Source organism: Primulina eburnea, chromosome 10, assembly GCF_022965805.1.
Source record: "Primulina eburnea isolate SZY01 chromosome 10, ASM2296580v1, whole genome shotgun sequence".
NCBI classification, from domain to species: Eukaryota; Viridiplantae; Streptophyta; class Magnoliopsida; order Lamiales; family Gesneriaceae; genus Primulina; species Primulina eburnea.
In genome coordinates this window covers 9162109-9177762 of record NC_133110.1, presented here as the reverse complement: position 1 = coordinate 9177762, position 15654 = coordinate 9162109, and the positions used below count along the sequence as shown (strand labels likewise).

The following is a 15654-nucleotide window of genomic DNA, read 5'->3' as shown; positions in this document are numbered from 1 at the left end:
ATTGTGATATAAATTTCCTATTTGAGCCATACATGAAAATGTGTTACGTTTTATGTCAAAAATGTTACTTATTATTATAAAAACGGACATGACTGACCGATGTTATTGATAAAAATATGTGAGATCGTATCACAATAAATCTACTTTTATATAGAGAGGACGTTATTCCTCGATTCACCCTTGGTAAATTCTAATACGATAACAATTTATAGACTATCGGTATCATTAATTTTAAGTAAGAACAATTGCTAAGTAAAATAAGAGTAAGTCTCTTGTGAGACTGTCTCACGAATCTTTATCTGTGAGACGGGTCAACCCTACCGATATTCACAATAAAAAGTAATACTCTTAGCATGAAAAATAATACTTTTTCATGGATAACTCAAATAAGATATATGTTTCACAAATATGAACCGTGAAACCGCTCGCACAAGTTTTTGTCATAAAATAAAATAAAATCATAAGTGGTAAAAGTTGATGAATCGGGATTTTAATCACAACCATTAATATGGAACCGTGAAAGAGAGGAGGACAATTTTGAGTAAGTTTGGTGGTTGCTTGATTAGAGAACATCTCTTTTTAAATATAATATAATATTAATATAATATGAAAATAAAATAAAAGAAAAAGAAAGAGGAGGAGTTGCTTTTTTGGAGGCCATGGCGGCGTGGCAGAGCAGTTAATTCTGCATCCTTTAATGCACACACACACACACAGCCACAGAATTGAAGGATCCCATTAAATTTCTTGTCCCGAAAAGTCATCCCTTCTCTTCTTCCTCTCCCCTCTCTTCTTTCTTACTGAAAAAACTGACAAATACTCCTTTCCTCTCCCCGAAATCTGCATTTATATATGTTTATTTAAAGATCCAATTCTTATTTGCGGCTGTTGCCTGCTACTGTTCATATATATTCAATCTTTCTTTCACATGCAAAATACTCTCACATATATATATATATATCTATATAATAATACTACTTTCAATAATAATTGTCCGGCTCTTTCTCATTCATTCGAATTACAGAAGTTGTCTGGCTTAAAACCCACAACTCCGCAGACACAAAAACAGTACCTGACTGAGGAAGAACAATTTTCGCGTGCCTTGCGGGCTTATTTCTTGGGTCATTATTGTGATCGTCGCTGTTAGGTGTTAATTGTGCTATGGATTGTGTGTCACGGTTAATCTCCACGAGAAGATTTAAGAAATGGCTGGTTTTTTCTCACTAGGCGGCGGAGGGGGAGGGGGCGGGGGCGGAGGGAGAAGAGGGGGCAGCGGCGGACTAGGAGGAGGTAGCAGCAACCCTGATCAAGAAAACACTAGCCATAACAATCCACCTTCAGAAATTAATCCAGAGAGCTGGTTTTTGTTCAGAAATGAAGAAATTTCATACAAGGGTTTCGAGCTCTGGCAACCACAGCATCATCACCAGCCTCAGCAACACCCCCACCAAGCAGAGAACTTCTTGCAGCGCGGCGTCGGAAACCCACTTCAGGATCTTTACGCCTCCGCGGGAGGGCTCGCGGTGGGTCCCAGCCGCGGCAGCGGGTTCAATATCTTGGATGAATCTCCAAGATCGGGGTTTTTGATGATGAAAAGCAGCGTGGGAGGGGGAATTAGCTGCCAGGACTGTGGAAATCAAGCTAAGAAAGATTGTTCTTACATGAGGTGTAGAACTTGCTGTAAGAGCCGAGGCTTTAGTTGCCAAACTCATGTTAAAAGCACTTGGGTACCCGCAGCTAAAAGAAGAGAAAGGCAACAGCAACTTTCTGGTTTGCCGCAGAATCAAAATCAGCAGCAAGATCAAGAAGATAGAGAGGGTAACACTGGGAAAAGGCCAAGAGAAAATCCCAGTGCTTCCATTTCTCTTGCGTGCACAGGCGTCGTGCCTACTACCAACTCAGGTAATAATAAACAGGGGAAATCACAGGATTTATTCCATTCAAATACCAGAAAATTTTTATATATTTTTTAACGTGAGACTCTAAACATATTTTTTTGTTTATGTTTGGATTCTACGTTACCACGATGAAGACGAACAAATTATATATATATATAATTTAAAACAAATTGACCCCCATCAGCTTTTCCTTTGAAACACTGTATTTTGGTAATCCTGATTGAAAACCCTATTCTCCATTCTCTCCCTTTTTTTCTAGTCTAGAATTAAATAATAAAGATTCAAATAATTAACAATTATATGCACTAGCTAACATTGCAGCATTTGAAGTTATACGAGATTGAATGTCTTTTAGGTTTGGAGCTCGGGAATTTTCCTTCCGAGGTGACTTCACAGGCTGTTTTCCGTTGCGTAAAAGTGAGCGCCATAGATGATGCCGAAGATCAGTACGCATATCAAACTGAAGTCAACATTTCCGGCCATGTTTTCAAAGGAATTCTCTACGATCAAGGCTCTGAAAGTCATTACATGGCCGCCGGGGAAACTTCATCCGGCGGTGGCAGCGTCAGCGCTGGCGTTCAACAACTTAATTTAATAACCGGAACTTCTGCAAACGCCACCTCCGCCGCTGCAGGCTCCAGTGCCTCACTTTTCCTTGACCCTTCTTTGTATCCGGCTCCAATTAACAGCTTCATGGCTGGTACGCAATTCTTCCCACCCCCAAGATCTCGATGAGCGCAAAAATAAAACCACATTTCCACACATTAAAATTCTCTTAAATCACGTAGTATTTAGTACTCATGATCCAACAATGTTGACTTTATTTACTGAAAAATATGTAGGATGTCGTGTAAACTGTACCCCCATTGACCCATTGATGGGAGCTGGATATTCATGTTGAGTTCAAATTTCCATGTTACTTTCTTGTTCTCTTACAGTGACATTAAAAAAAACAAAAGAATTATCTTTTTTATATATTTTCGTGTTTTTTATTTATTTTCTTGTCTGTGTTTTTCTTTTATTATGTATTTTTTGGGAGTTTAATTTGAATTTCTATATGCTTATAAATTTATGGATTATTCGGAACTAATTATGAATTACCTTTTATTGATCATAATTTATGCCGGAAGTTTGTCGCTGTTTCAGCATTTCATCTCATTCTTCGATAACAATGTAATATATAAAATATATTAGAATTCACATTGCATGATAAAGAAACATAATTAGCATCAGCATAATTTTTACGTGAAATTTCAATTTTATTTGTGTGAATTTATATTCAAATGAATTTTGTTTTATAAAAATGTAAAATTTGAAGCCCCAAGTAAGTTGTGACGACCTTCCACCACACACTAAATAATCTACCAAAATGTATCATGCATTAATCAAAATATGTGACCATATCCTACTAAAATCACGCATTATGGGATATTATATTAATTTTTTTTAAAATTTTATGAAATAAATTTTGAAATTTATTTATGTATAAATATGACATTTTCTCTTTAATGGCTATCCAGCCCTGCATGTATTAATTATCTAATAATAAATTAGTAAGAAAAAATGAATATTTTGCATCCCCTCCAATTTAATTATTATTTATTTATTTGAATATATGTCTTGTTAGATTTTCCATCATTTGCCTTCAGTATCCCCAAATGAATATGCATATATATGGAAACTGCTTTTAATTTGTATCTCATCCATCGTATATAAGTCATATGTATGCATCAAGGTAATTATTTACATCTAACAAATTTAATTGGATTTTGCACATGAATGGTGTCTGTTTATATAAACAGAAGCATTAGGAATATTTCCCTTGTTTGGAAATTTTATAGCCAAGCTAGCTAGCTAGTAAGAACATGTGATATGAGCACTCGATTGTTGTGTTATTGTTTTACCACGAATGCATGAATAATTAAAATTTATATATATGAGACAGATCGACGTTATAAGTATAATTTTAGTTTTTGTTTGAACGATCCTGCAGTACGTACGTACATGGTTGATTATTATCTTGCTTCTTCCACTTAGATTTTGATGAAATATGTTGAGAACAAGAAATAATCTTGATGACCAGGTAAGGGATATAGTGTAGAAGTATGATATTTGGAATTCAATATGAGTTTGAAATATGCATGTTGAGAACAAGAGATCTTTCAAATTATTTATTTTAAACACAGAACTTCCAAATTTCTATGTATGTCAAATAAATATCATTATAATTGTCAATCGAATCAAAAGGGTATACATTAACTCAAAGAATTTAAGAGATTTTCCTTGTTGATATTTCATTCGTCCCAATTATATAAACTTGTTTGTTTTAACACATATATTAAGATAATCATCGAAAAAACAAATTTGCATACAAAACTTCTTATTTTATCTCTATTTAATTTATTCAAAAACGATTGCACATTTTTCAAGACATAGTTAATAAGGATATATTAATAAAGTGGTAGAAAAAATATTAATAAATATGATACAAGTTTACATATATTTCAGACAATCACCAAAAAAAAAAAAAAAGTGACCTGTATAATTAAAAAGGAGATAATGTTACAAATTTGGGCTGCTTGTAAGGGTATGTAATGAACAAATCTCGATGCCATAAAGTTTACTGAGAATTTTTAAGAACTTTCTGGGAAACATATGAAAATAATCATGGAAATGAAAAACAAAAGGAGATCGTAAACCTTCTGTTCATCATTTTAAGAAACACTAATAAAATATTGTTGCTATAACATAAATCTCGATATATAATCTAGCATGACCAATGAAGAGGGAAGTTATTTGTAAGAATTGAATGAACAGAGAATAACTAGATCACTATGAAGCAGTGTTCTAAAAAGCGCATATTAACCAAAATTAAATGTTAAGAAAAAGTTTTTTTTTTCGGTAAAAGTGCGAAAAAACCGGTACCACATTAAGCGCGATTAAACATGAGATTTTTAGATAAAATTTCAAGTTATCTTCTCTTCATCTTTTTTTTTTATGTTAACTTTTATCATAATTTTTTTATAACTAGTTATCTTCGAATTTGAAAATTTTAAAAATATAAAAATTATATACAAAAAATCCATAAGTATCAAAATATTCTTGATAGTAAAAAACTTTCTAGGATTTATACATTTATTCTTAAATTTGTATTTTAATATTCTTTAATCTATTACTTGCACTATAAGAAAAACGTCATACAACAACACACATACGACAACGGTTTTTGTGAAAAACCGTTGTGTTAGAGTTTTTAACAACGGTTTTTAAAACCTTTGTCTTTTAGGGTCAAGATAACGATTTTCGGGTCAATGACAACGGTTCATAGCGCGTTTTTTTGGAGAATCGACAACTGTTTTAAGAAACCGTTGTCGATTATCGTGGTTTTTGGACAAACAACGGTTTTGGAAAACGTTGCCAAATTTAGCGACGGATTATCGAAAAACCGCGCTAAATTTATTAAACCGTCGCTAAGGTCACATTCGCGACGGTTTTGTATAAACAGTCGCTAATTATAGCGACCGTTTTAAGTCAAACCGTCGCCTGTTAAAAATTAGCGACAGTTTAATGACATCTGTCGCTATATTTAGCGACCGTTTTGAATAAAACGTCGCTATATTTAGCGACAGTTTAAAGCGAATCCGTCGAAAAATTAAAACATGCGACAATATTTCAAAACTCGTCGCTAACTTTAGCAGCGGTTTAATCTAATCTGTCGCAAAATACGACGACGATCTTATCAAAACCGTCGCTAATTTAAATTTCGCGACGGTTTAACCAAAAACCGTCGCCAACTCACTATAAATACCCATATTCCGGTCCATTTAAAATTTTTCTCTCTTACACAATTTCCTCCCTTCACATAACACTTAAAATTTTTCTCACTACTTCACAACACTTAAAATTTTTATCTCATACACAATTTTATCACTTCACACAACACTTAAAATTTTTCTCTCTTACACTTAAAATTTTTCTCTTTACACGATTTTAGTTTCAATTGTTAGTTTCTTTTAGATTTATTAAATTATTAAAAGAATTATTTTTTATTTTTCGAAACAAATTAGCGACAGAATTCTTGATTAAAGACCGTCGCTAAAATTAGCGACGGTCAGCAAATACATGTAGCGACGGTTTGTATTTGCTGACCGTCGCTAATTTTAGCGACGGGTTTTATATGATGACAGTCGCTAATTTTAGCGACGGCTTTGAATAAAACCGTCGCTAATGGATTTAGCGACGGGTTTAAAATACCGTCGCAAATGCTACCTACCACCTCTCAGTTACAACAGTTTTTAAAAAGCTACGACAACGGATTGTCGTATGCCGTTTTTCTTGTAGTGTTGACTTGATCTATTAAAATACTAGAAACTAAATGGGATTCTTTAAGTTTAATCTTGTACTAAAAATATTTAGTCTTGCAAATATTGAAACTTGACCTTGACGCTTTGTCACGTATTTTAAACCTTGCACAGTGTCGCGTACAAATTGGATGTTCTTGCTTCACACACACACACACACACACACACACACACACACATATATATATATATATTAAAAGTAAATTTGACAAGATAGAAAGTAAAACTGAAAAAAAAGTAAAAATTCAAATCTCCGTCTCGTTGTTCACTTTTTAATTTCTTTCTAGTTATCTGTATCCACACTTTTGAATTTATCAAAATATGGACGTACTTTTAATTTTTAGTAAAAATTAATAATTTAAATATTACAAAAATAATTAATTGCTGTATACTGAAATTTTTTCCATTGGGAAGATCACACTATTGATTACTATAGAGTAAAAAACAAATCGGTATACAAACTATCGATAAATTGAGAAATTAATGTGTGAATTATTGTAAATAACTCAATTGGTACATGATCAAATAAAAAAAATCGATTTTAACCTTCACCTAATTTGAGTTGCCCCAATTACTCTTATTAAATTCAATTAAATACACATTTTTATTTTCAAAATTATTTTTAAAAATCATATTTAAAGTTATATTACATAAGTTTCATACACACTCGTGTCAAACTAGAATTATTAGTTGATACAAATTAAATAGATTAACTATACACTCAAATTTTCAAAACTTTTCTAAATATAAAATAATATTATTTTTCTCTATCTATATTATAATATTATAATTATATATAATAATTGCAACACAATAAATAAATCATACATAGAGCTAAAAAATATTTGGATATATATTACCAAAAATATAATAAAATAAATATATTTCATTGTCACCGGAGCTCCGATGTACTGTTTTTGGTCGGTCAAATCAGGACTAAACACCATTTTAGTTTTAGGAGATCTGGTCTCTATCGATTATTGTTATGTTGGAATTTCAAAAAAATGTTCAACAGTGAAAGTTGTAAATAATGAAAAACGAAATTTATGGAAAAAAAACTCAGCATGTGGTGAGTGAAACATCAATACGACAACGTTTAAAAAATCTTACTCATTGTCTTAATTTGCGTGATTCTTACGGAAAAGTTTCTGTATTTGATATAAACATTTCTGTAATTTATATGGTTTTTGAATTTGTACTTAAATATAAATAAAAAGATATTAATTTCATCATGTTTTTATGAATATATTAAAATATATTTATTTGTGTATATAATTTATTTATTGATATAGATAGAGAAAAAATATATGTTTATTATATATTTTTAAATTCTTTCTGTTTTAGTATATAATTATTAATTAATATATATTTGTATTAATTATAATTCATACCATTTTTATATAAAAAGTACGATATTTATTTATTATAATATTATTTTTAAATAAATATAAATTTAGTTTTACTCTTTTAATCAAGATAATAAATTATGCATTTAGTTAAATTTAATAACAATAAGTAGACTTAAAAACAATTTTATTTAAGATAAAATTGAATTTTTAATTAGATCATCTACCAGTTGGCAAAAACTTGTGTGAGACGGTCTCACGGATCGTAATTGTGAGACGGGTCTCTTATTTGGGTCACCCATGAAAAAATATTACTTTTTATGTTAAGAATATTACTTTTTATTGTGAATATGAGTAGGGTTGACCCGTCTCACAGATTATGATCCGTGAGACGGTCTCATATGAGACTCACTCCTACCAGTTAGTTTAATACAATATTTTTACGAACCAAAATTTCAATTTATCAATAGTTTTGTGCATCAAAATGTTTTTTTTTTTACTATATAATAAAATGTGTGTATACCTCCAAAAGTGTAACAGCACACATGGAGGGGACAATGCCTAATGCCTATATAACGTATGCAGGAAGGGCATAAACGAAATCAATCACATTCAAAGAGAGCCACAAAAACTAGCTAGGCAAGGTATAAATGAAAGCCAATGAAAAAGAAAGCCTAATCAAGAAACTAGTAAAGCTATTGAGAATCCAATAAGTACGTTCTTTGGCTCGATATTAAGCTCAAACAATAGAAAACAAGCTAGTCTGTGTTTAAACTCTACGAGTTTGAGCGATTAATTCAGGCAGTATGGCTCGTGTTCGAATTAATCTATAACTTTTCGAGCTTCGATCCAAACCCTAGCTAGCCGATCGACGAGATGAACTCAGGGCTCGATTGATTCACATTGTTACATTTTGCACACTATGTAATATAAATCTAGATCACGGACAATGAATACTTCTGACAATCGATCTATTTATAATAAAAATAGCGATCTGACCTAAAACAGTTTGAATATATTTTACGGTTGACGCATATTCTACTTTGATACGAACTGTATTAATGTAGCTCGGGGCTAATATATGAACATGTGATTTTAGCATTCATAAATTAGAGAAAAATAACAGAGAGAAATTAAAGACCTACCTACAAAGTAATAAGAGAGACATGATTGAGATGAGAAATGCTTTTTCTTTTCTCCGCGATTTCATTGGGAAAAACTTTTTAATATTTAAAATTTAACTAAATAAATAAAAGCAATATATAAAATATCGATAAAAAGAATAAAGTTCATTTTGAGATAAATTAGCAAATGGGTACGTGAATTTTCGTAAATGACTTAATTGATATATGATCTAGCTAAATTTCTTTTAAGTTCAATCAATATTATTAAATTCAATTAGATGGACATTTTTTTTTCAAAACAAATTATTTTGTTTAATCAAAATTGTTAAAAGATATATTTATTTAGAAATTATATTATGATAAATAATTGTAACGTCCCGCTATTTTTAAAGGACAAAAAGGACTCTACTTTATTAAATTTATCTTAAAATCATGGTAATTAAAAACTTAATTAAATAGACGAGCAACTTTGCATCAAAATACTTCGTCACACACTTCAAAAATTCCATGCATTCGAAAACCCTTCGACATAAAAATAATTTTCACTTCATAAAAATTAATCATCCAAGATAACCTGAAAATTTGTCCATTGTAACAATCACCTCACATAAACAATAATAAAATTTTCAAATTAACACTAAATATATATTCAAACCATCATCTCAAAATTTACATAATTGTTAGAATATTTCCGTTACCCTGAGTTTTGATGGACAAAATAACAACATCGAGCTGTTTTAGATCCAGTTGCTATTTTATTAAGTTTTCAGGTTTTCAGAAGGCTGTATTAATTCAAACCGTTCAGACTAGAACATCGGAAGATCAAGATACTATGGCAAGATTGTCTGAACTCCAGCAGCAAGTGTTCAAACATTTGAAGATCCAAAATCAATGTCACCGGTCAAAAAAGTTTTATTTCATGTAGGATGTTGAAATCAAGCCGTTCAAACATCTATCCCATATAGAATGATTTTACAGTATCCTATCAACATATGAATGTCGGAAAGTTATATATTTTGGATATGGTGTGCTAGCTTTATAAAAACAAGAGCACAAGGTTGTAAAAGCACAAGTAAAATTAAATGAGCATTTAATGATACGTACAACTAATGAAAGCATCGTTTTCATTATGTCCGGTGATAGTTGATAGGATCGGTTAATAAGGTTGGAGTGATTAGAAGGGGGTTGAATAAACACTCTGGCTTTTAGCAATATTTTGAATATGAATCAGTTCTTTAATTAAATTGATCCTGAAATCTTGTTTGTTGATATAAATCAGTCAACTAATAATATACTATAATAGTACGGAATTTAACTGAAATATAGATTGAATACTAAGGGTAAGGTGCTGTAAAAATTACAGAGTATATAGTGATAAGTGCAATTTATTGTACTTTTATTACTTGTTTTTAACTTAGAATTTTGTGATTCTTGAGCAGGTTTTATTTGATTTGTTGTTATTTTTGTTATTGTAGTTTGGAAGCTTAGAAATGAGAGTTTGGAGTGGTATAGTGATGAATTAGAAGGTGCAAGGGACAAAACATGCCGAAGCATGACCGCACCCGCGGTCATGCTAGGACCGCACCCGCGGTCTCACACGCTGAACAGGAGGAATTCTGCCGAAGCAGCACCGCACCCGCGGTCCCTCCTACCACCGCACCCGCGGTCTCACATGTTTGAAGTATGATTTTTGTTGCGAAGCACGACCGCACCCGCGGTCCTACTTACACCGCACCCGCGGTCATGCACAGACAGAGTCCGGAAATTCTGAAACTTTGGTGTGCTGCGCATGGGAGTTGCTGACTTTGATGTTTTGCGTATAAGATTTGTCTAGGACTATAAAAGGCCTCTATTATTCATCATCTAGGTCATAGAGGAGCAAAGGAAAAGGGTGGAGGCTACAAAGAAGAGATTGAAGATCTTGGGAAAGTTCTTGCACAATTTTGGACAGAAATTTCATTACACTCCAAAACTCTTGTTCTAAGTTCTTCTTGCTTTATTTTTACTCTTATTTGATATGTTTTGTTTAAGATTCATGTATTGTTGTGTTATTTTTATTATGAACTAATTTTTATTTCTAGAGGAATGATGGAACAAAACTAGAAACCATGTGTTGGGATTTATGATTTATGCTATATAAGTTTTCTTATTGTTCATTTGTGTTTTTCCAATCTTAATGCTTTCAATTTATTGGCCATATCTTGAATGATTCTTATGTTTATAAATTATCACTTGGAAAAGGGAATTTATAAACAAGAAAGGGAAAAATACATCAATGGTATTTATATAGTTCGGGAGGATATCTATTGCTATTGAAGCCATAAAAAGATGTTAGTGCTTATTGTGTTATTTAATTATAGATTGTTGATGGGGACGTTACAATCATTTGTTAGATAATTAGTATCTACTTAGCACTCGGGAGAGGGAGTAGATAATTATAGAATTCTTGGCTAATGAATAAGAAGGACATTTATAATATAGCTACACAAAATAGCACATGGTGGATAGTTGCGTGAAATCGGACCTCTAGATCTTTATTTCCATTATTGTTCAACTTTGTTTGGCAATACAATTAAATTTATTTTCAATCTAGTTATTGAGGTGAACAAATCTGTTAATTGAATATTCTAAATAAAATCGAGACTATTTTAATTACAAGAATTAATATAAATTTAGAAATACATTCCTCGTGGGATCGACACTTGTACTCAAAATTACATTTTACTATAACTTGACGTCGTGCGCTTGCGAGCAATCAAGAAAACACGCAACATATAGCAAAATAAAATACACGATTTTTATGGATGTTCGGAGTGTTCAAATGCTCCTACGTCACCCTTCTACCTCAAGGATATGTTTTTCACTAAAAAGACTTTTATGCATTACAATAGATTGTCATAATCTACTCCAGTTGGATTTATATACTGCCAAATTGAAACTTTTAGTTTTTCAACAACTTACGGTAAATAACTGAATCACTCTTAAAGAATAGCCTTAATGCTACAAAAAAATATAATGAAATAAGAGTTTGAGTGTGCTATTTGTAAACTGAGATATGCTTGAAAAATGTATCGCAACTGATTGATGATCGTAGATAATTTGTCTAGTATGTTTCACCAACCTTCTTCAACCGAATCAATCAGCTATATATAGTATTTGATTCCAACGGTCACATTGAATGCATTTAATGGCTAATATTTGTTGAATCATCGTTTAGTCCAAGTAGATGACTTTATCTGACAGTAGTACGAAGTATCAGACTGTTCTGCTCTATTTCATCTGTTCTGCTTTGGTACGAACTGTTAGTCTGTCGGCTGATATTATAACTGATGATGTGGCTAACTGATCAAGAGTCAACTGGTCGATAGATCACTTCGCAGGACAACATCAGTTCTTACTGATGTCATTTCAGTTTTGAATGCTTCAGTTGATATAGGTTTTCCAGTTCAGTTACGCGAATTCTTCAGTCCTAATTACCAATTAGTTTACTGAACTTTATGTCATCAATTTTAAGTTTTCTTTCAGTTATGATATCTTGATTAGATCATGTCGGTTTGGTTCTTCAGTTCTCTTGCGGATTTATTTGTCAAATTCCGAAACTCATAATATTCCAACAATAGTTGAGATGATCGTTGAAAAGTAAATCCAACCGTTGGAGCTTTTTAACTACAAATACACAAAACTTTGCAGAGAAGAAATGAATGAAATCTATCAACAAATTTTCTCAAGCATTCATATTTCTAGATCTTCTAGCACGCATAATCTTTCGATCACAATCTGTTGATCAGACATGCTACAGTGGCAACAGCATCAGCCCAGAATGATTTCGGAAATCCAGAATGCAGTCTCATGCGCCTAAAACGTTCATTCAGGGTCATGTTCATCCTTTCAGCTGCATTATTCTGTTGAGGAATACTAGGAATGGTTTTCTTCATCTTATCCCGTTTTGTGCGCAATATTTCTTGAACTCTTCATATTCATATTCACAACCATTACCAGATCGTACGCACTTTACCTTCAAGTTGGTCTCATTCTCAACCATGACTTTCCACCTTTTAAATGTTTCATAAACATCAGATTTATTTTTTAGAAATAAACCCAAATTTTTCGGCTTGAATCGTCAATAAATGTGACATAGTAATTTGTGCCTCCAAAGGATGTAACAAGAGATGGTCCCCACAAATCATTATGAAACGAATCCAACTTTGCTGCTTTCGGTTCTCTACCGCATTTTGAAAAGCTCACATTTTTCTGTTTTCCAAAGATACAGCTTTCCATAGCTTGTGTTCAACGGTCTTTATTTCTGGTAGTTTCCTGTTTGATACAAGCATCTTCATTCCCTTCTCACTCATATGCCCAAGCCTACAATGCCATAGACTTGAATTAACTCCAGCATCGACAGCTGCTTATGTATCTCTGCAATTGGAAGTCATATAAAGTGTTACAGTTTTCTGTCCTCGAGCAACAATCATGGTTCCTTTGTTCACTTTCCAGTAACCGTCACCAAAGGTCACATTAAGACCTTCGTCATTCGAGCTGTCCCATCGATATCAGATTACATGTTAATTTCGGTACATGCCTAACTTTGTTAAATTTTCAGACAGATTAATTTTGACATCTTCATCTAGACATCACCCATACATCATTGATGGCTTCTCGTACATGTCCAATAAAATTGGTACATGTCCAATAAAATGGGCATCGTCTCTTCTCTGGTTGTGCCTCCGCCATGTTATGTGCCACATTCTTTGTTAGGGTCAATCGTATCACACCTAACACCTGTCGGTCAAGGAGCTCTCAGTCATCATCCTTCATCTTTTCTAGCTTCTTTCTTGATAGAGGTTGATGCAACTTCTTGCTGTACATATAAACTCTAATATGTAACTGCTAGAACGCAAAAATATATTCCGTCGAACTTGTTGATTCCCGATCCCGATCCATAATCTCCGGTCATCACTTTTCCAACCTTAGCAAAATATCTAAAAAATTATTTTTTGATGTGAAAGATTTGACAAAGCTGCAACCATAGAGCATACTCATTGTTCTAAGAAATTTTACAAGAATGCTCTGATACCAGTTGTTGTGGATTACATAACACGATGGAAAGCTTGTGGGAAGCTACTGCAAATATTTATTATAAGGAGAAAATATTACACCAAAATATATTCGACGGAGCTACTGCAAATATTTATTATAAGGGGAAAATATTACATGTGTATACAAAACACTTTATATCTCACAATCATATCCCAAAGTATAACCGAGAATATATTTTCTCTAATTCACAAGAAAACTCCACACTCAAGAAAAAACACACTTTTTTCTTTGCTCTCTATTTTACAATACAAGAAAGCATGTTGGGATGATATTACAATTCAAATTATGCACTTATTTATAGGTGAAATTATCTCGTATGAACAAAGGAAAAAAAATTCTTTTTATGCAGCCTTGTTGCGAATTTTCACTGCCGCAAGTGTACGTTGTCAAGTTTTAGTACTGGTTTGAGTACAGATATCGATGCCACGATGAGTAATTATTTAACAGTACTGTATATCAAGTACCATAAGTGACATAGTTCGACTTTATTTAGAAAAAGAAAGAGATAGTTTATAGTCAACCCAAGATAAATAACGAATCCTAGTAATTCACAGCACGCAATTGAAATTCAATGAGTCGATCAATCTAGAGATATGATTTCGTCCGGTCTCTCATATGCTAAATTAAAATTGACTAACATACTATTAAATTGCATCATGTTTACTAACCAAGAACTCGCAATTTTCCTATTTCCTTTTTCAAGTGATAAATTGAAACGTATTATCTATTACCGATTTTAATATGTCCATTCAAAATCACATAACACATAACAAATTCAAACAAGGTTCTCTTGTAGATTCGTCAGAGTTATACGTATTTTGCACGTTATAAAAATCTGACGATGTGATTTCTCTTGTCTTAATTTCAATCTCCTCTTTCGAGTGTTAGATCTTAATTATTTGATCAATCAAATTATGTCCAGTAATTCAAAAGCATTAACGACAAGAAATCACAAATAAACACGATTAATTAAATCAATGAAAATTCAAAACGTCAATAACATAGGTTCAACCAAGACTACGTCAATCTCTAGAAAATAAAATTAGTTCATAGTCGAATTTAAATAAATACAAAACCTGTTTATAATCATTAAAAACGTATAAGTAAAGAACCGTATTAGAAACGTGTTGAAGAGAGATGAAAGTGCGTCTCCGTGTCCGGATTCAGCGTCTTTATACTCCGTTCTTCGCATTCCATCATTCGTTGGCTCTGACTTTTCGCTCCTTCATCTCTCTTGCGTCGACTGTTTGTTAAATTTTTGAACTCCTCTCAAAGCCCACGATTAAACCTACTTAATTCTGAACATCGTGTCACGCGCATATGCGTTACCAAGACTCGCGCATATGCGCTGGTCCTTCTGTGTGTTGGGCGGTTTTCTTATGCGCGCACATGCGCGCCCCTTTCTCCACGCATATGTGCGGAGTCCTCAATTCTGGGCAGCTGGAATTTCTTCGCGCGCGCATGTGCACGCCTTGTCCAGCGTATATGCGCGAGCATCTCTGGTGTCTCGCCTGTTTCTTGCGCGCATATGCGCGTCTATGACTCGCACATATGCGCGGGTCTTGCTGCAATAAAAGCTGGTCCATTGCTCACAATGCTTCTTTTAAGTGCCATTTTCGTTCCTTTGCACGCCCATGTAGTAGTCTTACCTAGATTCCTACAATCACATCAAAAAATAACAAAAACGCATAATTCTGCCCAAGATACACTAACAATCTATATGCATATAAGGATAATTTAAGTGCATAAATTGAACTTATCGAATCTACCCAAACTTGAACTTTTGCTAGTCCCGAGCAAAATAAAATAAAAATAGAGGGCAGACTCA

The 15654-nt window shown here is 32.8% G+C and overlaps 1 protein-coding gene across 1 annotated transcript; it reads left to right on the top strand.

Annotated features, from left to right (window-relative positions):
• The first annotated feature begins 709 nt into the window (after positions 1–709).
• LOC140803056 (protein EXPRESSION OF TERPENOIDS 1-like) lies at positions 710–2893 on the top strand. Its single transcript, XM_073158747.1, has 2 exons — positions 710–1902; positions 2254–2893. Exons 1-2 carry the CDS (start codon positions 1206–1208, stop codon positions 2631–2633), a joined length of 1077 nt encoding a protein of 358 aa, XP_073014848.1. The 5' UTR covers positions 710–1205; the 3' UTR covers positions 2634–2893.
• The last annotated feature ends 12761 nt before the right edge of the window (positions 2894–15654 follow it).